At 34.6% G+C, this 25,685-nt stretch overlaps 1 protein-coding gene across 2 annotated transcripts in view; it reads right to left on the bottom strand.

The window, feature by feature from the left end:
• Nucleotides 1–2,132: 2,132 nt before the first annotated feature.
• TBC1D15 (TBC1 domain family member 15) overlaps nucleotides 2,133–25,685 on the bottom strand; it is a 116,652-nt gene continuing 93,099 nt past the window's right edge. For both annotated transcript variants that reach the window (XM_077111446.1, XM_077111447.1), the window contains 6 exons: nucleotides 12,745–12,845; nucleotides 9,244–9,343; nucleotides 8,756–8,853; nucleotides 6,662–6,778; nucleotides 4,483–4,569; nucleotides 2,133–3,475 (listed from right to left, as the gene is read on the bottom strand). In XM_077111446.1, coding sequence (XP_076967561.1) covers nucleotides 3,254–3,475; nucleotides 4,483–4,569; nucleotides 6,662–6,778; nucleotides 8,756–8,853; nucleotides 9,244–9,343; nucleotides 12,745–12,845 — 725 coding nt within the window. In that variant the 3' untranslated portion in view covers nucleotides 2,133–3,253. The remainder of the gene's footprint in view (nucleotides 3,476–4,482; nucleotides 4,570–6,661; nucleotides 6,779–8,755; nucleotides 8,854–9,243; nucleotides 9,344–12,744; nucleotides 12,846–25,685) is intronic.

Genomic DNA, 25,685 nt, shown 5'->3' with positions numbered 1-25,685 from the left:
GATTAGAATGACCTATGGTTCCTGCATGGGGATGTGATTGGCTTGTTTGAATTAATTCTACCATTCGGAGATAAACAAGATTTCGTCTGGTCCCCCTTGACAAGGAGCAGGTTTTGGCTAGTGGACTTAATCCACAGAAGCAGAGTGGAAAGACAAACTTTCAGTTAGGCCAGGTGAGGCCCTATGGGTTTCCATTAGGCATCAAGGCAGCATATAGTATTGAGACTTAATCCACAGATATTTTGATATTTTTTTATGGTGAGTTCATAAACTGTGTAATTTTACATGGGCTTAAGGAGGTCCTTTCATATCCAAAAGGAGGTAGAAGTGTGTCCAAACTAACTGCGCCCCCCCACCCCATCCCATGTTTCTAAGGACAATGCATTGTTTTTTCCTATGTCAAGATGGAGAGCCTGATAAATAAGAATGTATTTACAGAACCAGAAAAACACTTGCAATTACAGCAATCCTCACAAATCTACAACTTAAAACCCCCATATTATAAGGTCCCACGGGGAGAATCAGGCCAAATTCAGCTGCATCAAATGATATGGAGGCACATTAAAAGAATAAACAGATACTTAGCATCAGGTAATGACATTAGATATTGACGGAAATATTTCAGATTCATTTCAAATAATTTAATTCTATCTCATGCTCAAAAGTAAACTGACACTTTTCTTCAAAATGTAAGAATTAAGGAGACACTCTACATAAGGCTGAAATGACCATCTCATTTTTTACTAAAAATGGTGACTAGAGCAAATCCACCTTAGAAAATCACAGAACTACTTTTAAAAACAGGGATTTGTCTCCTTGACCATATATCAAAATGTTAACATATGAAACACAATATACAATGTTAATTCCCTATCTTCAGAGGGATCAAGAATCACCTGGATGCCTGCTGAAATAGATTCCTTGACCTCAACTCTAAAGATTCTTATTCTGTAGGCCTGAAAGTTGAACCTGGACATGTTTTCTGATAACACAAACCAACGATCTGGAAATAAGCATTTTGAAGATATTTTAGTTAATGGATATTCAGCACATAAAATCATTAACATGCATCATAGATTATATTATTATTCTCACATTAAATAATTTATAAGAATGGTTCTTAACTTTTGGGGAAAACTAGAGAAACATTGAGAGACTATGTGTTTTCTTACCAGAAATATGAACACATGCACACAAGAGTACACATATGATAAGAAGTTAATGCATCCCCTGAAAACCCCAAATGAAATAAATGTTTAAATAGTTAAGACTAACAAACATACCTGAACTATTTATTTCACCAATCTCAGTAGCTCAAGTTTATGTAGTATTTGTTAATTGGATTTTGTGAACTCAGATTAGGATTTATCTAGCACTATAATATCACTTTCATATCAAAAATGAGAGAAATGCATACTTTTTAGGAGAAATTATGTTTTAACAAGTAGTTTTATAATAAAACTTGACAAAAGTTCAACTTCCTGAATGTATTAAGATTAAAAAAAAAAAGAAGTCCAAAATAGATATCACTTTACGCACTGGAAAAAATTCCCAAAAAGAAAGCACTGTCCAGGAAGAACAAGAAGGACATCAAGATGTTCTGAGCAATTTCCTGAATAGCAGGAAATGAAAAACTGGAGATGGTGAGTTTTTGATCAGTTTACTTTTTTTTTTCCTTTCCTGAATAGGCTTACTCATTATTAACTGATAAAAGATAACACACATATGATATTAAAAACTAAAATCTAATGTTTCTACGCTCATGATTGCCAGTTAATGCCCAACTGAAAAAAAGTTAATTTAGTTGCCTAACTTTCTGGAGAAAAAAAAAACAGCAAACATCTACAGAACCATTTTAGAACTACAACTATATAGCATCAGTTGTACTATGCTGCTTTACTGAACCAGACAATTATATCCTATAAGGTAGCACTATGCCTATTTTCATGTTAAGAACTTTTTTCAGTTATACAAGGGTTCATGTTTCTTCCTCATTTACACAAATCATTCAAATGATTGTTTTAATCATATAAAAATATGAGCTGTGATGAGGTCCATATCTTGAGGTCCACTCCCCCCCCCCCATGAAGAACTTGCAGATGTTCCAAGTATAATTTAACTGAAAACACTACTTCAACTTCAAATTTATTTTAATGATATGTACAGGAGAACAAATTACAATTAAAACAAAATTGTTATGTTAATTCCACTTAACTTAAAATCATGCAACATTGCATGGTAAAAACAAAAGCTTCATTGATATACAAAAAAAAGTATTATCTTGAGCTTTGTGATAATACCTTGAAATTTTTCACATAAGCTTTTTCCAAAGATATTTTATAAAAATTTAAAGACCTGATTAATCAGATAATGCATTTTTAGGAAAGATAATAAACATTATTAGTAAAGTGAGGTTACAAGCAATTAAATTTTAAAATTACACCAGGTACAGGGTTGAATATATTCTCATGAATTAAATGTTTAAGAAAATAGTTTTGAAAAAGACTTCGTATTTAAGCTATGTATTAATTTTGTCAAATTGGGTTATATAAATCAATAGTCAAGTTTATTCAGTTAAAGAAAATATGCCTATTCTTTCTTACACTCATTTTATAAATAAGTACTTATATATAGTGTTTATATACAAGTGAAGAAAAGTTCAATGTAAAAAATATACTGCCAATTCACTTATGGTTGAAAGAGTTCTTTATATAGACATTAAATTGAATTGATGAAACTGTCCATTTTAAGTCACATTCAACCAGCATATATATTTAAGCTGAGTATTTTTGTAAACAATAGAGAGAAACAAATTTTTTCTTTTTTAAATTTCGGCACTGGGTAACAGTCTACTTCTCAGTCTAAAAGCTAAAAAGCTCACTGTTTAATTTAATCAAATCAAAACCACACTAAACTTAGAGTAAACAAAGTGAATGTTTTTCAAAGTGCATAATTTCCAACTCATCCACTTGTAATATTATCCAATTCTAGTTCATGAGCAAGAAAATAAAATGTACTTGGGTATAAAAATACTAAGGAATGTTATTGAAAAGAAAAGGCTATTTGGTAGAAGTAACTACAAAAATAATTAGTTTAAATCTTTGTAAAGCTTTAATGCAAGAACATCACAGTACACTTTCTTTCCATAAATCTCAAAGCATGATCAATACCAGAATTTTAAATTTTAGCCTTTCAAGTACTTGAAAAAGAGATGTAGTGAAGTGTCTCTTCAAAAATTAAGCAAGAAGAAGGATCATGCAGGTGTTAATCTGGTGACATTTGGGGTCACTGATATCTGTGTGGGGTTGACATCTCTGGCTCCACTGGCAGCATGTATAGGCAAGAAGTTACTCTGAAATGTACAGGTAGGACAACTAGTCATGCCAACATTGTCATCTTCACCAGTGTCTGAATCTGGTGTTGTAACTTCACTTTCCTGAAGTCCGAGGATCTCACAAACTGCTTGTGGCAATTCCTGGATAAGAAAAACACCCCGAACCATCATTTATTATAAAGTAAAAATATTCACAAGGTAATACTTCGATTTAAGCCTACATTGATTCCAGAATCTAAACAGTTGTTCTAATAGTGGAATTGTCATGTACCCTCTCACACCTTACTTCCCCACTCCAAATGAAATCCTAAAATATCTCAAAGGAGCAATGTAAACAAGCCACTTTTTATTGTAAGTGGTTCCCCGACGATCTTCTCTTCCAAATGAATCACTCTTCACCCTATCATGCCTACAAAAATACAGTTTTCTAATATATTTAGCGTATCCATTCTGCTTTTTATTATAATATCTTATTCATACATCTTTTGCTATCAATAAACAGAGGTTCCTTAAAGGGAAGAAATCTCTCACTGACATGTTTTGAACAGAGTACCTATTAAATAAATGTCTGCTAACTACTCTGTTTGGATTCATGAACAAATAAACACAAAAACCAAGTAAAAATTCTCATAAAAAATACAAAAGCCAAAATATATCAAAAGTATAATGATTTGGTTTGAATTCAGATCATAATATATCAAATTTGCCATGTTTCAGAAATAATTAAGAGCTTGACTGATAAAAATGTAATGAAATAGACCAAACTATTCACTTAATTATTTCTGATTAGCATCTGTTGTTGTTTGGGGATACTGCATATTTAAGAAGAGGTCTTACTCTGTATTCACTAACTCAACTGGGTAAAAGAACAATGCCTACATTAAATTCTGTAGCCTCTTCAGATGTCTATAGATAAATTTTCATTACTTTTGCCCTTTTTTACCTAATTATTAGATGCTTCCTTTATGGAATAGTCAACTGTTTTCAATTAAGTGCTGTAAATCTATAATGGTAACCAAAATGCTAGCCAATACTTTGTGTCTGCACTCAACTTGCTACAACTACCATTTATTTTACTTCCAAAAAGAAAAATCTTGATTGCAACCCACTAAAAACAAAACCTTGCAAGTATTTAAAACATTTTATACCTTGCATTTTACCATCTGTAGAGATATTGCTTCTGCCTTGCATAGTACATCTTCCACATCAATTTTCATGGACAATTCATTGATATGCTAAAATACACCAATAAAATAAATATCTGAAACTGAAAGCACTATTATATTTCACCATATTAACAACTTATTAACAGTTATATTTCACTGCAAATCAAATCCTTAAAATAAAAGTGCTCACACTACAAACAAACAAGAAATTCAATATATCTTTCATTAGACTATTTCAAGTTTTAAAGCTAAAGAATAGCTTAAGTTTATGGAACATTAAATCCAGCAGCTGTCCCAAGTCTACTATCTCAAAGTTAAAAGCAACAGACAATTGTTCTTTTATAATTAAACTACATAAAGTTTGTAGTTATATAACTACATAACTAAATTACATAAAGGCGATTTTGTTGAATTTCCTTTTCTACCTAATTAGCCAGGTAAAAATAACTGGCCAAATCAGGTCAGGATTAAGGTAATTCATAATACAGAGGTAAGGAAGACACTGTCTGCATTTTAGAACGTCACCTACTCTTTGGCACCAAAGGAAGAAAGGTTTATTATGTATAGAATCTAAATTTTCTGTAGCACATAATCTAACGCAACCTGTCTGGCCAGATCATTTAAACAATCCAAATACAGGGAATCCAGAATAAGAATGAGAGCTTTTAATCCTGTATGTCTGGATACATTCCAGAGTATATAAAGCAGATAATCAAAAATATTGGCAAAGTCCCTTGAGAGATGGGAGAAAAATTATGGAACTATTAAACTTTACCACCAGAGAAATTCCTGATATTGTACCAAACATTAGGGACACCCAAATCAACAGGCCAAGCCCTTAATCTTGAGGCTTGGTCTTATGAACCATATGTATATAGTGGAGAAGCTTATCCTACCTATAGGTCTGCCTAAGAGTCACCTCTGGAAGACTGTTCTGTTGCTCAGATGTGGCCTCTCTCTCTCTCTAAGCCCAATTATGCAAGTGAAACCACTGCCCTCCTCTCTACCTGGGACATGACATCCAGGGATGAAAGTCTCCCTGGTAACATGGGAGATGACTCCCAGGGATGAGCCCAGCCCTGGCACCATGGGATCAACAATGCCATCCTGACAAATAGGGGGAAAAGAAGTTTAACAAATAAGGTTCCAGTGGCTAAGAGAATTCAAATAGAATAGAAAGGTTACATTGGAGGTTACTCTTACGCATGCTTCAGTTAAGCATTGCTATCTATCATAACTTGCCAAACCCCAACCAAAACCATTCCTGCCAATCCTAAGGAATACCTAGGGCATTATATAAGATTCTACAAAGGTTCCATACACTAGGGTAATGTTCCAAAACCTACAACCTCCAGATAGGAGCAGATAAGTCCTGAAACATAGAGGGAGCAGCCTTTCCAGAATATCAACTAGTTCCATCCCCCTAGTTCCTATTATTGAAAGCCCCTCCCAAGATGAAAAAGTTAGAATGGCCATAGCCCAAATACCCCTAAAGAGGGGTAGAAAGAACAAAGATGATGGTGGAGTTATACAGAGAAGGTTGGGTTTATCAAATGAATACAAGTGCTGAATCATTATACTGATATTTCTTTTAGCCTCCAGTACTTTAGAGAGCAGCTAGAAATAAAAACCTAAAACTGCGGAATTGTAACCCACACCAAACTCTGAAATCTGTTCTATAACTAATTGTTGCGATGTACTTTGAAATTTATTGCTTTTATGTATATATGCTATTTAGAGAAGAAGGAGTATATCAGAGAAGATAGGCTTTAACAAATGAGCACGACTGTGGAATCATTATATTGGTATTTCTGTGGGTCTCCAGTGTCTTGGAGCAGCTAGAAGAAAAAAACAAAAAATCATGGAACTGTAACCGATACCAAACTTTAAAATCTGTTCTATAACTACTTGTTAAAATCTACTTGGAAATTCATTGCTTTTTTGTATATATGCTATATTTCACAATAAAAATAGAAAAAAATAACAGGCTAACAGGTATCTGTTGAACTGCCGTGACAGTCAATCAGTCCTAGCACTGACCATTATTAATATAAGTTATTCAAAGGATTCAATAAGACTCTAAGGATATGTTCTATATATCATTATCACCAACCAGAGGAAAGAGCCAAAATATTAAAAGCTAAATTAAAGCAATAGCCACCTTAAGTATTTCATTGAAGCCATAGTGCTTTTCCATTATTTGCTGCTTTTCTGATTCCAGAACAGCACAACAGAGAAGAAGATGGAAATTTTTACATGGAAGCTCAGTCCACATTACCTATAAAAAAATAGAACTATTTAATAAGCTATATCAACAGTGAAATTATTTTCCTCTCACGTACAATGCTGAACTCTGAATGACTTCTACACAGAGCAGAAGTTGCCTACTTGAAGCAGTTCACTATTTTTCTAGTTGGGAAACAAGGGGTTGAAAAGCCTTTCCTTTAGCTACAAAGGTAACATCAAGTTTAACAATATGTGATTATGATGAATCCCAAATGCGGCTCTTCAAATAATTGCATAAGCAAATCATTGAGCTTAACCAATATGATAAATGTTATTAATTAAGGAACCACAGCCATGAGGTAAAGTTTAAGGTGTAAATGGGATAGCTCTAGGGCTAGCAGCATTTTCAATATTATTCTGAACCTTCAGTTTCTCACTTTTAAATCATCTCCCATCACGGGGGGAAGGGGGAGAGTCAAATCCTAGAAATAATATTAAATTCAGTTAAGTAATACATGGGATTAAAAGCATGCAGAGATAGCCCTATATTCTAAATATATAAAAACCCTTAGAAGAAAACAAACAAACCCTTAGATCCTATTATATAGCTCAGAGTAACCCTGATTGTGACAGAAACTGAATCAGTTACCCAAAATGCCATGCAGAAAATGTCTGCCCAGTGGGTATAGTTCTTAATTACAGGTAATGCTCTATGATAAAAGATATAAAAGCCTTATTCCCCCAACTGCCCCGACTCACATATCTAAAAATATCTTTTCTGAAAGATGAAGACTCACATTAACAACACTAATAAAACATGTTTGGTATGTTTTTACTTCTTTCACCAGAAGTAAATCAAGTTGAAAAAGTTTCAGATCAGGCTCATTTTTTGAAAAATTAATTATAAAGCAATTAATCTAAAAAATTCCATTAAAAGTTTCAATTTATTTGATAAACACAGTTTGAGGAATTATTCTAGCCATATGGTAATAATATTCTCAATTCATTCTTTAAAGAAGTTGAGGTACTAATTTAACAAAATTGATAAACATTAAAATATGATTCCAGGTAGAGGACATGTGGATTTTACTTCAATAGCACAAGAGAAGTGAGCACAAAGTAATGACTTCAATCAGTGCATCACCCTTTCTATTGGTAGCACAAGTACTAATGATATAGGGGAGAACCCACGGCAATCAATTATTTTTTTTTCCAATTATTTTTTAAAAGCCTCATATAGCACAGGTTTCTGCTGTAAGTCTGTCATTCCCTGATATCCTCTATAAAGATAAGGCAGCAGTCATCATACCAATATTCTATTTTACAATCAAATGGATTTGGCAACCTAATAATTAAATGATACTTGAGAAGAAAATAGTGATTCCCTTTTTTTCATTAAGAATTGTTCTGGGGGCAAAACAGAATAGAAGGAAACATACCAAACACATGATAGTGGGTTAAAAAGGAAGAAAGGAAACCAAAAGGAAATATGGCAAAACACTGTCATATGTTAACTGTGGATAGTAGGATATTTGTTATATTATTCTTAGTATTTTGCTGTAACTTCAATTTCTTTAACAAAGCAAAACACAAGTCAGCTCACTCCCACAACCTCATAATGCAAACTAGCTACAGCACCATCTCAACTGATTGGCCTATCTTTGTCAAAATTTCCTTGAACTCTGGATATAAATTTATACCAGAATGCAGCAGAGCCTCACATAAAGTCCAGTCTCCTAAGGTAAGAACCCAGGCAGCAAATGGTCTATGGAACTGATTCTGGGTTACTTCTTGGCCCCAAATCTCACAGAGATAGTGACTTGCAGAACAAAGCTCCAAAAGGCCACATATTTTGTATAAGATCACTAAGAAGTTTGGAACACACTTGTCTTAGAAATTCAGTTAGACTTATTGCAGTCCATTTACACTCTATAAAATAGTTTCTTTCCACATCTATCTACACTCTTTATTATAAAGTAGTTTCTCTCAACAAAAAATATTACATTTGTATAATAATTTAAGAGCTTACCTCCCATAATCGAAGAATATCTAGAAAACTAAATTCCCTTTTAAACCTGATTAAAAGCCATCTGAAGCAAAAATAAAGGTATCCAGAGTCCTGAGATTCTAGACAGAAGAAAAAAATAGATAAAAAGATATGGCTTACTCTTCTTCTAAGTCAGAATACAGTGACCTATTCCAACCTCAAGTTTTTCTATGCATTTTGGGCCATTAAAGGTTTTATATTTGTAACTGCCTTCAACTAATTCAAGGAAACAATGTTAATTTTGCAGGTTAACTTTGAAAAAAAAAAAACACCAAACAGCAACAAATAATTCACATTAAGAATAAACTGTTTTAAGGCAGAATTTTACAAAGATAGTTTGGACCCACACTTACTCCTCAGAGCAACCCAGGCAATAGCAGTAAAACAGAACTGTCTTTAAAAGAGTTCTTAACATTTTCTTGGTCTTATCCTATAATTTGTTGGGTATAGTTTTGATTCACTTAACTTACCTAAGTAACTGCAAAATCCACTGTCCAACAACCGAAGTAAGGTACTTAGCTGTATTAGCTGCGTCTTCATACCTTGCATTTGTTCTTCAAAATTTTGATGCTTTAAAAGGAAATAACTGTTACCGTAACAATATTTAATAACTACTTATACATTATAATCACCTATAACTGAAACATTATCTAAGAACAAATGTAACAGTACAGGTTATATTAAAATATATATAACATTTAAAAAGTTAAAGCAATATTTAAAAAGGGGGAAAAGATAAGAGAATTCTTGATATCAAACTAAGAACTGCTTTTTCCTTCTATTCATTTGATTTAGAAAAAGAATGCAGGAATAGCAGCTATAAACTGATGCATATATGTAGTTCTTGCATAGCATAAAAGATTTGGTGAAAAACAATACATCTGGAAAACATTATCAATTTATTTCCTTGTCAAATATTTCTTCAAATTATTGTATGAAATAAAATTAGCTTTAGCTTTAACACACAGCTCATTTAAAAGAATCAACAAATTATGTCATAGGTTCATGACATCAAGGGAGTCCATGAGATCAAAACTTTATCATGGCAATACTTAAGATAGTATTTGCATTTTGTCACAAGTGTATAGTGGAGTTTTCCAAAGATTACATATCATGTGTGATATCATAACACACAAATGTAGGAGCAGATACAAAAATACAGCAGTCTGCTATTAAACCAAACATTAAAGAGATTGGAAAATGTAAAACAATGCTTTTGTTTTGGTAAAAATTTTCTCATTTTGAAAGTTATTTTCTTTATAAAAAACGCTATTGATGTAACGATGTAATATGTTTACTATTATTTCAAATGAATAAAGTTATAAAATTCACAGTTGTAATTTTTCACAACATACATAAACTCTTTGGGGTCCTCAAAGTGAAGGGGCCCTGAGGCCTCATGGTTTGAGAACTAAGGTGGTTTACATGCTTTAAATAATCCTCAAAGTTGAGTAGAATCCCTACCAACACCTGAGTTGGGGGTGGCACACACCAAAACAAATGTGTTGAGAGGCTTCTTAGATGATTCTGATCCCCTTAACCTGTGTGCCCCAACCCCTCTATGGTGAGCTACTGCCCAAGCCCTGTGCAAGGTGTTAAAGCAATGCCCCCCCCACTTCTATTTTTGTTTTAGAGGACAATAATAGTGCTTTATTAGAAGTATCTATCAGATTAGAAACCGTCATTCTTGGTGAAAAAACATATTGAAAGGTTCTAATGTTTACATATGGAGGAAGGAGGGAGATGGGGAGGAAGGAGGGAGATGGGGAGGAAGGAAGCAGGGACAGCCAAACTATATGGCAAAATGGATGATGCATATAAGAGAGTTCATTAGATCACCTATACTTTGTGAAGATTTCCATAATATTTCTATAATAATAGACATAAAGTCTACGCCTAGATCTACATTAGAAGTGAGAAAATATGAATGAAAGTAAATTATGGACACTAGGTTCAGCTATCACAAAAGAAGTAAAAACTTACATGAAGTAAAGCTGTAAAACAAAAACAAAGAGTCAAGTAGCAGCAGCAGCAGATTTAAGGACACCAAAACAATAGCAATCAGTGAAAAGTAAGTGTAAACATTATTTTTATTGCCCCATATTGCCCTTTCATTAAAAAAAGATGTTACCAGACAATATATTAAGAAGAGATCTTTATAGAATAAAGATTAGAAAAATCCCCAGACAATTCTTAATGGAGAAGGCAAACACAGAGCACATTTATTGAGGAAAAAAGATAAATGAAGAAACTGAATTTTCAAACACAAAAAATGATAAATAAACAATAAAGTACATATTATAGATGTTCAGAAAGTAGTGTTTACATTTGAGACCTAAATACATGCCATGTACATATGTATGTATGCATATATTTACTATAATATGCCAATATACTTAAACATGTCAATATTGGTTCAGTTCCATTAAAAACTATTACTATAAGAAACTAAATTTGCATCTGTTAATGTTAATATTTTTCGAATACCTACTGTAAGGAGAGGTATAAACTATGCACTGGGGAAACATTCACATATTTATTCTACAAAAATCTGTTGAAAAATACCTTATGCCAGGTGTTAGGAAAATTCTGGCAAGCTACCAATAAAGCAGAGACACGATCCTTCTATCAGAGACTACACTATCTCCAATGTGAAGAGGATAAACAACAAAACATAAAGAAGGTGGATGACAGTTTTTATATAATTAGTATCAATTATTGTATCAATATAAAATTATTTATTTGAAAACAATGCTTCAGGTTTCTAGGGCATTTGGGAGTAACTGGAACTAAGAAGGCAGGCATATCAATCAATCAATCAAAAAAGTAAGGAAGATGAACTATGACATTGCCAGATTGCTGCAACTGATAATCCTTTCAAATAATCCAAAAATATTAATTCACAACAAAGGACTAAGTAATTTGAATATTTACGAATTTAACAATAAAAGAATCCTTTAAAACTATCAAAACTTACCAAAGAAACATTTGGAAAAAGACTAAAAGTGAGGATGAGTTGGAACTGTGGAAGAGAGACTTCAAAAGGAAAAAAACAAGAGGGAAAAAATGGGGGAAAGAAAAACAGGGCAGAAAAGTAAAGAGGAAAAAGAAAGGTACCACTTGCAAATTTATATTTGTATCTCAAAAGCCCTAGTTAAATCCTATACTACATTGTTACAGATTCAAAGTCTTTATCTCCTTGCAAGCAAGACATATTCTTGAAAAATCAAGAATATTAGTTTTATTTTGAAAAATAGTGACTTATATAGTCAGATCTTTGGATTACATAGGCTTTTATCTACTCTTTAGTTCAGCTGCTTTTTTTTTTCTAACAGACTACCTGAAAAGACTTTTCTAATTTATTTCCCTGTTAATAATTTGTCTCCATACTTTTGTCCTAAAATTCTGTCTCAAAGATTTACCAATGAATATAGATAAAATGTTCTTTGTACTTATATGTATATATAGGCATGGCTGAACTCTACTAAATCAGATGTTTCTGCAAAAATAACAGTGATTTACTAAGAAAGTGTCAGGATTACAAACAGTTCAAAAACATCTAGAGGAAAATCAGTTACTATGATGACAACATTCAAAATGTTCACAAAAGGTAAGGATATTACTTGGTATGACTGGGCTTTATCTCTGAAACAGAAGATATGAAAGTTTAACTACTTCACAAGAACTGAATTCATCTATTTCATCAATATTCTGCAATGACTCATAGCCCTTCTCTAGAAGATCTCAGAAATTGCTGATATTAAATCCTGATTATTCCTGTATTGCAGGCACCTACTATCTACTTTTTGTATTAAAAACAATGCCAGTATTCCGAAATGACTTGAAAATGTTATTTAAAGAAAACAAGAGACATGGAGTAATTTCCTTCAGTTCCATCATGTATGTCTAAAGAAATCTTCTATAACAAGATCATACAATTGAAAATTAAGGGAAGGAACTCCTGTTCTTACCATTTGTTCCATGTAGGATGCAAAGCACCAAAAGGCATCTACTTCATTTTCCATCACATATAAAAGAGGAGAAAGTAAGTCACTCATTCCTTGCACATACCCTAAGAATAGAAAAAAAAAAAATAATAAGGCCTTTGAAAATACACATTTTATGAATTCTTTTGTGCATATGGCCACCATTTCACTTAAAATTACATCTTTTCTTTATTTGGAAAAGTGATGGATATTGAGCCCACCATCAATAGAAAATAAACAAGGAGGAAGTCCAGCAATCAAGTGAGAAAGCTGACTTGTTTTAGACTGAGATGTCAAGCAGATACAGAACTGCCAGGATGTGTGTTAGTACAGACATCAATGTCAAGACTGAGTAATATCATTTAAAAAAATGTACAAGAGCATTATGAGAAAGAGAGCTGGGGACAGAACTGAGAGGAACATAACTAAGAGGAATATGTAAGAGTACATACTCAAAGAAACTTTGAGAGGAATAGTCAGAAGTAAAGAAAACTACCAAGGGAAAACAGTACAACATATAGGCCAGAGCAGTCAAGTGGTCATTAGTGCCAAACTGTCATGAATAAGTCAAGTAAAACAGGAACTGAAAGGCGTTCAATTGCTTGAGACAACAGACCCTTAGTACCTTAAAATGAAAAGAGTTACAAACAAAATTATGTACCTCTTTTAAATAAAGTCATTATCTATGATCGTCTCCCTTTTTTTGTTACTCTATACCCAACAATGCTAGCAACTAGCTTTTATCCAATCAATATTTTGTACCTAGAGCTACAAAATAGATGCTGTTATAATTTCTCAGCCATGACAGAAATTAAAGCTCCAGTTAAAAAAAAAAACTGGAAAGAAAGGATCTGGCCCCTAACATAAAAAAACAAACAGAATGTTTTGGTTTTGCTTTTCCTATGAAAATGTCAAGTTTCCATCTTATCAAATCTCAATTTCCTTGACTGTTTTATACTAAGATTCTGACTTAAGTAATACAAAGATTTGTGAGCCAACAAAAGAACAAGAGCTCATATAAGCCTTTCAATTGTAAAATTACTTAATTTTGGTAACTTTTGCACATTTGTAAAAGTTAGAGTTTTCCAATGGTTGCTTCAGAAATCTGTACAAAATATGTTTTCTCATGTACAGATTCAAAGCTTTCATTCTTAATTAAAATCTATCTGCACTGAAGCCATTTAAAGAACATTAGAAGGTATGCAAAAAGCTTGTATGCTAGAAATGAACATTATTCTATATTATTCTTTCTATTTTGGAAGAAAAATTTTTAAAATGACCCAGGAACCAAGAAAGCCAACAACTCTTGAGAAAAAATCTCTTGAGATTAAACACAACAGAGACTCAGATCTCCTTAGCATCTCTTTACAAATAAAAATTTAGTTCAATTTGATGTGAGTCTCTTCTGTATCATCTGCTGCTATGACTTTCTCCATAATCCCCATAAACCTCACTATGTCTATACTATACACTATGGAAAAGTACAAAAGAACACTTGGGTCCACATAGACAGCATCCAGTTATCACAGTGCAAGACAATGGTGTTACCAAGACATCTGGATAAAATGGCAGAAGATAGGTTATCTAATGTAAACATTTCTACACATCTATACAGGTGCTTTTTTAAAATAATACACTCTTTAAAAAAGAAAAGGAGGCTGGAAGGAAGACTGAATTGTTAACATCAGAACTTTTCTGCATGACACTGATTCAGTGAAATCAGTGACAAACATAAAAGCTCAACCAATTGAAGCCAGAAGGAAATCTAACTTCAACAAAGTACAAAAGAAAACCACTTTATTGGGCCTGACTAGATATGGTCTATGGCAGGAATGTTTCAAAATGTACTCTCCAAAAGATTTACAAAGCACCTTTGCTCCATTTAAAAAAAAAAAGTGTTTTATTATAAAATAACGAATAAAAATTTCCAAGAAGCTAATTTAATCCTTTAAGTCTCCAGTTTTCATATGGGATCACTACCATATTTCTTCTGTAAGTCTTAGTGAAACAAGTAATCAAATTAATCTTCATATTCTGGTTGCTTTTAATCTAACCTTACTTTATTACATAGTGTTCTTTCGGGTATGTCAGGGGTTACAGGAGCAGAATTAATGCACAAATTCTTTTTAATTAAAGAAAGATTAAAGTTGTTTAAATCAGTATTCAGTGATGTTCAAACTCTGCACTAGTGCTGACTGATGCACATCTTAATAAGTCTACAAAAATTTATGAAGTAATTCCTTAAAATTATTTTCATAGTAAATCTGTTTTGGTGAGGAGGTGTAAGAATGAACCGACTCCTCATCATCCTAACGTACACTTTGTTATACTGAAAACTGTTTTAATTAATTTTATTTACAAACACTTCATATCCACCAAACATGCAATCACTCTTTTCCCCTTCCCCCTCCTCTAGAAGAGTCGAATCTACATTCTGCCACTATGAATTTGCTATTTCTAGACATCTTGTAACATCACGCAATATTTGTATGTGTCTTGTTTCACTGAGCATGTTTTCAAACTTCTTCCATTTTATGGCATGCCTCAGAACTTCATTATTTCTAACAGGCAAATACTCTTCCATTATATGCATGTACATTTTGTTTTATCTGTTCATTTGTTGATGGACACATGGGTTGTTTACACCTTTTGGTTATTGTGAATAATACTACCACAAACACTAGTGTACAAGTACCCGAGACCCTGTTTTCACCTGCTTTGGGTATACTTAGAAGTAGAATTGCTGGGTCATATGGTAATTCTATGCTTAACTTTTAGAGGAACTGCCATTTTGCTTTCTACTTTGGCTGCACCATTTTTATTTGTTTATATATTTATAACATTTGTTACAATTTATGATAGCACATTTTAAAACTGTACTATTAATTAAAGTCCATGGCTTAACTTACAGTTCCCTGTATGGCGTAGATTCATGGGTTTTTTTTTTTCTGCTATCATATATACAATCTTATATTTCCCCTTTAAACATATTCAGGTATATATTTCAGTGCTGTTTACTGCTTCACAATATTGTGGTATTTATTCCCAAATTAATTTCTAGAAATATTGTACTAATTTACATTCTCAAGATCAGTGAGAAAAAATAACTGTTTCCTCAAGCCCTTCAATGGCGCTGAATTTTGTCAATATTTAAAAACATTACAATTCCCAGATGTTTTTATGTGCATTTATTTCATTGTGAGGGAGAATGGTTTTGTCCTATTTATTGGATATTGACATTTCTTCTTTTGTGACTTGTCTACTTGTGTCTTTTATTCATTGTTCTATTCGGTTTTTCCTCATTTTTTAAATGATTACAAAAATTCTTTGTGAATTATCTATATTAAAAGACTACTTATATTTGGGTTGTCAGACAATATAAAGAAGATTTAATTAAGTTTGAATTTCAGATAAAGAAGTAAAGGGACAGGGTGCACAGGTGGTTCAATGGTAGAATGCTTGCCTTCCGTGCAGGAAATCAGGATCCACTTACCAGACCATGCACGCCACCCCCTCCCACCCCCTCCCACCCACCCCCCAAAAATGGGACATACTTTTATTAAACAAAAGTATTCACTGTTTCTCTGAAATGCACATTTAAAGGACCATGCTGGATTTTTATTGTTATTTGGCAATCTTATCATATATATAGCAAATATTTTTTAGGATGCCTCTTTCAATAGAGAAGTTTATTTGCATTTTTTTATAACCATATCTATCTATCTTTATGGTTTCCAACTTGCATGCTATCTTTAGAAAAACATTCACAACCCCATGTTTAATAATATTCACCTATTTTATGGCTTCATATTTTTATACTTATTAATTGATAGATGAATTTTTTAAACATTTTTTATTGTGAAAGATAACACATAAACCAAAAAAAGCAATAAATAATTTTCAAAGTACATTTTGCCAAGTAGTTACAGAACGGATTTCAAAGTTTAGTATGGGTTACTATTGTACATTTTCAGGTTTTTCCTTCTAGCTGTTCCAAAACACTGGAAGCTAAAAGAAATATTATAATGATTCAGTAGTCATACTGTTTGTTAAATCCTGTCTTCTCTGTTATAACTCCTCCTTTGATCCTACTCCCAGTCTCTAGGGGTCTTTGTGCTATGTTCATTCTAACTTTTTCATATTGAAAAGGGTGTCAACAATACAGGATAGGGGGACGGAATTAGCTTATATTCCAGGAGAGGCTGGCCCCTCTAGGTTTCAGGACTTATCTGGCCTAGAAACCCTTTGGAGGTTATATGCTTCAGGAAAGTAAACTTAGTATGTGAAACTTAGAGTCTCAGAGCCCCAAGTGTTCTACAGGATTAACAGGAATGTATTGGTTGGGTTATAGCAAACCACAGCCATTAGTAATATCTAGCTGAAGCTTGCATAAGAGTATTCTCCAGAATAGTCTCCTGACTCCATATGAAATCTTAGCCACTGAAACCTGGTTTTGTTACATTTCTTTTCCCCTTTTCAGTCCAGAAGGCATTGCTGATCCCTTGGTGCCAGGGCCAGGCTCATTCCTGGGAGTCAGGACCTACGGTGTCAGGGAGACTTTCACCCCTGAATGTCATGTCCCACATAGGGGAAAGGGTAATAATTTTCCTTGCAGAATTGGGCTTAGAGAGAGAGAGGCCACATCTAAGCAACAAAAAGGTTCCCTGGAAGCAACTCTTAGGCATAATTATAGGTAGTCTTGGCTTCTCCACCACAGAAATAAGTTTTGTTAAGGGCAAGCCTCAAAAATCAAAGTCTTGGCCTATTTTCTTGGGTGTCCCTAATGTTTGAGAAAGTATTAGAGGTTTCCCAGATGGTTAAATTTAATAGTTTAATATTTTTTCTCCATTGCCGCAAGGGACTCTACCAATACTTTTAAGTTATCAGCCCACCATAGTCTTCGATATCTCTGGGTATTATATTAAGCTTTACAGAATTACAAGACCTCATTCCTGTTCTGGGCTCCATATATGTTTGGGTTGTTTAAATGAGCTATCCAGACACAAACAGATGCACACAATCAGCTTTGTTGATTTAGATTTTGTTACACAAAATTTAAGTTCTAGACACAGTAAACCACTCTGCCTTTGGTCTCATACGGTAGGTGAAGCTCTAGAGTACATACACCATCATCTTTTGCTTCTGCATTCTGATTTATCTTAGCCCCAACCAGATCGGCTTCGTTTTTAACTCTAATTAAAGACTGATCTCTTTTTTGGTTAATTTAACTGTTACTGTATATAGCAATGCTGACTTTCAGACCTGCAGAACTCCAGCTCTGAATCTTTGGTGTCAAAGAGATACTCTATGTTTCAGAGAAATACCAGTTTATATACATATAGCTCAGTGTTTCGGAATGTAGAAATACACTTACAACTTCGGACTAAGTATGGCTATTATAAAAGCGTACAATCTAGGCTCTAATTTTCTTGTTAAGTATTTTCTGAAAGAGACCATAGCATATTTGTTCTTTTGTTTCTGGCTTATTTTGCACAACACTCTGTCCCCAAGGTTCATTCAGTTCACTGCATACCTCACAATGTCATTCTTTTTTGTATGGCCTATTACCGTTTTACACTCCCAACAACAATGCACTAGAGTTCCCATTTCTCTGTATCCTCTTCAACCCTATTATTCACTGTTTTCTTTAAACTTTTTATTTTCAATTAATTTCAAATTTATAAAAGACAGCTGCAAAAATAATTCAAAATTCATACAGGGTTGGGGGGGACACCCTTATGGAGAATTCCTCCATATCAATTAACTCTCTTCTTCTCTACTTGCAAATATCCAGATTCACCCATTTTAACATTTTGTCACATTTTTCCCACTTTTTAAATAGCATCCTATGGGTGTGATGTGGTATCTCATTGTGGTTTTGATTTACATTTTCCTGACAGTTATTGTTGTTGAGCATCTTTTCATGTTTATTAGCTTTTTCTATATATATCTTCTTTGGAAAAATATCTATTCAAGTCCTTTGCCCATTTCTAAATTGGGTTGACTTTCTGTTGTTGCATAGTATATGTTCTTTACATATGCCAGACACTAGGCCCTTATCCAATATATAGTTTGCAACTAACCTCTCCTATTCTATACGCTATCTTCAACATTTCCTTTAATACACAAATGTTAATTTTGATGAAGTCAAATTTATCTATTGTTTCTTTTGTTGTTTGTGCTTGTGGTGTCACATCTATGAATTTACTGCTGAATGCAGGGTCAAATTGCAAGATTTGCCCCTACATTATTTTCTTTGAGAGTAACAGTTTTTGCTTTTATATTTAGGTCTATGATCCATTTGGAATTCATTTTTGTATACAGTGAGAGGTATGGATGTAACTTCATTCTTTAGCATGTGGATATCCAGTTTTCCCAATTTGCTGAAGAGATTATTATTCTTTCCCCCACTGCATGAACTTAGCTTGACTGTCAAGGACCAATTGGCCATAGATGCGTGGATCTATTTCTAGACTTTCAATTATGTTCCACTGATTTATGTCTATTTTTATTCTAGTACCACACTGTTTTTATTACCGTAGATTTGCTGTTCAACTTGAACTTGGAACATGTGACTCTTCCAACATTGTTGCTCTTTTTAAAAACTGTTTTGGCTATTTGAGTCCCTTGCAGTTCTCCATATGAATCTGAGGGTCAGCTTTTCCATTTCTGAACAAATGACTGCTAGAACTGTGTTAAGAACTGCATTAAATTTGTACATCACTTTGGGTAATATCAACATCCTAACAACATTAAGTTTTGTAATCCATGAATGTGGGGTGTTTGGCCAGTTATTTAGGTCTTTAAAATATTTAGGTCTTTAATTTCTTTGAGCAGTGTTTTATACAGTTTAGCACACAAGGTATTTGTCCCTATATATATATATTTTTTTGAGACTATTGTAAATGAAATTGTTTTCTTAATTTCCTCTTCAGGTTGCTCATTGCTAGTATATAGTACAAATGACTTTTGTATATTGAGCGTGCACCCTGCCACGCTGCTGAAATCATTAATTAGTTCCTTGTGGAGTCCTTTCAATTCTCTCTATATGAAATCAGGCAGTCTGCAAACAGAGATAGTTTTACATCTTCCTTTCTGTTTTGGTTTGCTAAAGTTGATGAAATGCAGTATACCAGAAATGGAATAGCTTTTACAATGGGGATTTATTAGCTTACAAGTTTATAGCTCTGATACTGTAAAAAATGTTCAAATCAAGGCATCAACAGGATGATACCTGAACTCTGAAGACTGGTCTGGACTCCTCTGTGAGAAAGCAAGATGCACCGTACTGTCTGATGGTCTTTCTCTCCTGGGTTTTTTTTTTTTTTTTTTGCTTTCAACTTCTGGCTACAGTGGCTTACTATCTCAACTTCTCTGGGCATTTCCCCCTTTTAGCTTCTGTCTCCCTTACCCTCTGTATGTCCTTCATTCTAAACCTCTCTGGGCCTTTTTTCTTTTGTCCTCTTATAAAGACTTAAGCAAGAGGATTAACACCCACTTTGAATGAGATGAGTAACATTTCAACTGAAATAACATAACCAAAAAGTCCCACCCCACAATAGATCTATACCCACAGGCATGGATTAGCTGAACTCTTCTACACATGATATTTTCTGGGGTACATGCAGCTTCAAACTATCACACTTTCCAATTTAGATATTTTTTATTTTTCCTTCTTACCTGACTGACCTGGTTAAAACTTCTAGTACAATACTGAATAGCAATGGTGAAGGTATCTTTGTCTGGTTTCTGATCTTAAGGAGGTTTAAATCTTTCATCAAGTATGATGTCAACTCTGAAAAGTTCCCTTCTATTTCTAGTTTTTTGAGTGTTATCAAGAAAGGGGGAAGACAAGATGGCAGAACAAGGAGCTCTAAGATTCAGTTTGTCTTTCAGTGAAGAACAGAAGGAAGAGACTGATAAACTGGGGTGAAGATCTGTGAGCAGATCTCTCTACACTGCAGAGGCTGGTGCTCGTCTCCCACTGGCGAGGCAGGCCACCTCAGGAGCCACTACCTGGTTGGAAAGGAAGTCTTCTTTCCCAAGAATATATGTGTATATATATATGTGTGTGTGTGCCAATTGTGTGTGTGTGCCAATTGTGTGTGTGTGTGTGTGTGTGCGCCAATTGTGGCTTTTGATTATTAAATTCAGATTTCTAGGTTCCTGCAACAAGGACAGCTGAAGTTCCAAACCGCCCAAAACAGAAACAGCCAGAAGCCTGTTGGAAGCAGGGCTGATTCAGAGACACAATGACTTCTTGGAGTGGGCAGGTAACAGTTTACTGAAGGTAGGTAGAAGGGTAGGTGGGTATGTGGGGCGTGGGGGTGGATGGGATGGCAGGGAATGGACCAGCACAGTTTGCAGCTTTTGATTAGAGAATTCAAATTGCAGGATCTGGGTCCTGAGCAACAGTTTCAACCTGTCCAGGCAAAAAGCAGGTGGAAGCTTCTGTCACAACCATACCCAAGACAGGGGTTGAGTCAGTTGAGAATTAAAGGCACAGTACCACCTTAGGACTGCAGGAAACAGCTGGCTGAAAATTACAGTCTGCTGGGCAGGCCAAAAAAGCAGAAATTTAGGGAGCCATAAAAGAGAAGACTGCCATCCTTTCAGGTGTCCTCCCCACAGGACTTTGGAACCAATCTATAATACCTTCATGGGTCCCTGGACCTATTTTGAATATGAAAAGCTTTGAATATGACTTGGGAAGTCCTCTCCAGGGGAACCTTCTCCTAGAATTAGCCCTCCAGGTAAAAGAAGCTAGAGATAACAAAATGAGTATAAAAAATATAAAGAGGCAAATAAAAAAAAAAAAACAGAACAGATCAACATTCATGGAGGAACAAGAGAAAGAGAGCTTTCTCCTGAGGGTGAAACAACTGTACAAACAGAGTAACTTCAAAAATTGTATTGTACATTCAGGGCAAGAAACGGATGAATAAGAGCTGAAAAAATCTGATCAGCTAAAGAGACCTAATTTGAACCAAGTGTCAAAAAAAAGCTTTAGCACAGTCAATCAACAAGAAAACCCTAAGCAAGAGAGAGAAACTGACATCAGAGTAAACTCATCAAGAAAATCAGATGCTTAGATACCAGCAAAACATTACAAATCATACTAAGAAATAGGAAAATATGGCCCAAAGGAAGAAATTAAAACCTCAAATGAAACACAGAATTTGAAACAAGTAAACAATGATGTCCAAACACATCTCCTATATCAATCAGGTATGCCACAAAAGTTATTGACAAACAGGGCAACAGTGTAGGGAGGTATGGAACTTAGTTCATCCTTTAGGCCAGCTAGTAAATAAGCAGGAATTTTCTGGAACAACTGTTTGGGACCAGCCACACATCATACACCAATCTGGAATGAGTAGAGGGCCAAGACTGAAAAATCACAGCACAGAACTGTAAGTAAATTCTTCCATGCTGAGGAGGCTGGTTCCCCTCCCCCACCATCACAGCAGGCTAACTTTGGGAAGAGAAGCCTCTCTACTAGGAAGAAGGGAAGGGAGGCTCAACCAGGCTGCAAAGTGGGTTTGATTAACAAATTCAGACTGCTGAGTAACAGCTCTGAGCGCAGATAAATCTGTAATGCATATAAGAAAGAAACCTGGAGATCTTTATTAGCCCCGCCCCCGTGGTGAGGAAGTATGGGCTGACAAGGAAAAAATACAAAACAGAGGTTTCACAAGTTGGCTAAGCTCAGAATACTAGAAATTCTTGTATTCTGAATACTTGTAAAGTAAAGGGGCACATAAAGCCAGGTGCCAACTATAACTCTTTACCAGGAAACCCAGGAGGTAGGGACCAGTTCTGGAAACAGATCTTTTATTTTAGCAGTCCATTAATGAAAGCAGCAGACATTCTTGCCTTCAGCCCTGTCTGAGGCAAGGGTATAAGAATTAAGGAATGATTGAGAGACAAAGTAACTAACCAGGTGGAGACAGTTCCCTAAAGGGCTAATCTTCTCCAAGAAAAGGGTTGGAGGGGTACAGAACTAGCTCAAATTGTGGCACTTACTCAGAGAATTTAGATTCCAGGGGATGGGTTATCAGTAGCAGTTTCAATCGACAAAAATCAGCCCCACAACCTCTGTCTCAAACATGCAACAGTTTCAACCTACAAAAAGTAGAGCCCAACCTGTCTCAAACATATTTCCAACAGGTAGGAGAGAGGGGCTGGAGAAAAGCCTGTAACATTTCCAGCCTACAGGGAACAAAGATCTGAAAAGCAGCACCTACCCAACCCCCTTCAAAACAAAAAGGAGGTGGAGGGGGGGTGGCAAGGCCCAGTACAGGCAATGATTATTATTTAGAGAATTCAAACCCCAGGAGCTGGAATTCAGGAATAGTTTAAGCATGCCTTCAATCTCAGCCTCTATTTCAATCATGCCCCCGGCAGGGACAGGGTCTGCTGAGAATTAAAGGCACAGCACTACTGCTTGTGGAGACAAGTGGGCTGCCAAGCACTGTTTGCTTGGCAGGACTGGAAAAGAACAGAATTAAGAGGCCACACAGGAAAGATTGTCACCCTGCTGAGTCTCATCTCCAGGGAACCTTGATACTGATGGCAGGGCCTTCATGAGTCATGGGCCTGTCTTGTGTGAGATTATCTGACTGGGGTCTATTCTATCTGGGGAGCCCCACCTCCCAGAGCCAGACCTCCCAGTAAAAGTTGGTAGAGATAAGAAAAGGAGTGTTAAAAACATATAAAGGCAGAAAACAAAACAAACATTAGATCAACATTTGCTGAGGAGGAAGAGGGAAAAAAAAGAGTTTTTTCCTGGGGTGAAATAGCCACAGAAAAAAAGGGCAATCTCAAAAACTTTCATATACAGAGGTCAAGAATCAGAAAAATAAGAGCTGAAAAATTCTGAAGAGCTAAACAGAAGCTATGCTAGAGGTCTAAAATAAGTTGAACCGAATGTCAAAACAGTTAGAAAACTACGCCAACCAACAAGAAAACCCTAGGCAAAAGAGAGAAAACGACCTTCAAAATAAATTAATCAAGAAAACCAGTTTCTCAGAAAGCACCAAAAACTCACAACTCATATTAGGAAGCATGAAGATAAGGCCCAAAGGAACAAACGAACACCTCAAATAAGAGAGAAGAATTGAAGCAGCTAATTAAAATGTTCAAACAAATCTAAATCAATTCAACAATGTGGCAAAAGCAATAAAGGATATAAAGAAGACACTGAATGAAAATAAACTGAAACCTTGAAAAACAAATGGCAGAACTTATGGGAATGAAAGGCACAATAGAAGAGATGAAAAACACAATGGAGACATACAACAGCAGATTTGAAGAAGCAGAAGAAAGAATTAGTGGACTAGAGACAGGACATCTAAAATTCTACACACAAAAGAACAAACCAGGAAAAAAACGGAAAAATATGAGCAGGATCTCAGGGAACTGAATGACAATATGAAGTGCACAAATAAATGTGTTGTGGATGTCCCAGAAGGAGAAGAGAAGGGACAAGGAGCAGAAAGAATAACTGAAGAAATAATCACTGAAAATTCCCCAACTCTTATGGTAGACATAAAATTACAGGTCACGGAAGTGTGGAGTATCCCAGAGAATAGGTCCAAATACCCTACTACAAGACACTGACTAATCAAATTGTCAAATGCCAAAAAATGAACAGAGAATCTGAAAGCAGCAAGAGAAAAGCAATCCAACACATACAAAGGAACTTGATAAGACTAAATGCAGAAACCATGGAGGCGAGAAGACAGTGGTAATGATATATTTAAGACAGTGAATGAGAAAAACTTCCAACCAAGAATTCTATATCCAGCAGAATTGCCCTTCAAAAATGAGGGAGAGTTTTAAATATTTACAGACAAACAAGAACTGACAGAGTTCATGAACAAGACAAGACCTGCTCTTCAAAAAATACTAAAGGGAGTGCTACAGGCAGATAAGAAAAGACAGGAGAGACAGGTTTGAAGAATAACAGAAAAAAGAAGATTAACAGTAAATATAACAGGGTAAAAAGAGAGAAAAAAAATAAGATATGACATGTAAAATCCAAAGAACAAAATGGAGGAAGAACTTCCTTTACAATAATAACACTAAATGTTAATTGACTAAACTCCCCAATCAAAGGACATACGCTGGCAGAATGGATTAAAACGCAGGATCCATTTATATTCTGTCTAAAAGAGACTTACTTAGGACTTAAGCCTTACTTAAATAGGCTGAAAGTGAAAGGCTAGAAAAAGATATTTCACTCAAACAACATCCAGAAAAGAACACAAGTAACTATACTAATATCAGACAAATTAGAATTCACATGTAAAACAATTAAAAGAGACAAAGAAGGATACTATGTATTAATAAAAGGGATAATTCATCAAGAAAAAATAAAAATTATAAATATTTATGCACCAAACCAGAGTGCCCCAAAATACACAAGTCAAACACTGACAACACGGAAGAGAGAAGCAGACACCTCTACCATAATAGCTGGAGACTTCAATACACCACTCTCATCAATTGATCTAGACAGAGGACCAATGAGGAAATGATAATGAATAACATGATAAATGAAGTAGACTTAACAGATATTTATAGAACAGTGCACCCCACAACAGCAAGTTACACATTTTTCTCATGCTTGCATCAATCATTCTTCAGGAAAGAACACATGTTGGGTCACACAGCTGGTCTCAATACATTTAAAAAGACTGAAATTATACAAAACACTTTCTTGGATCATAATGGAATGAAGTTGGAAATCAATAATAGGTAGAGGAAAATTCACAAATATATGGTAGCTAAACAACAAACTCAAAACAACTAGTGCGTCAAGGAAGAAATTAGTAAATATCTCAAAGCAAATGACAATAAAAACACATATATTTTTAAATTAATAAATAAATTAAAAGAAAAACACACATATCAAAACCTAT

This window comes from Tamandua tetradactyla, chromosome 7 (assembly GCF_023851605.1).
Source record: "Tamandua tetradactyla isolate mTamTet1 chromosome 7, mTamTet1.pri, whole genome shotgun sequence".
Lineage (NCBI taxonomy): Eukaryota > Metazoa > Chordata > Mammalia > Pilosa > Myrmecophagidae > Tamandua > Tamandua tetradactyla.
Note: the sequence above shows the minus strand (reverse complement) of the source record. Positions and strands in the feature narration are given on the sequence as shown.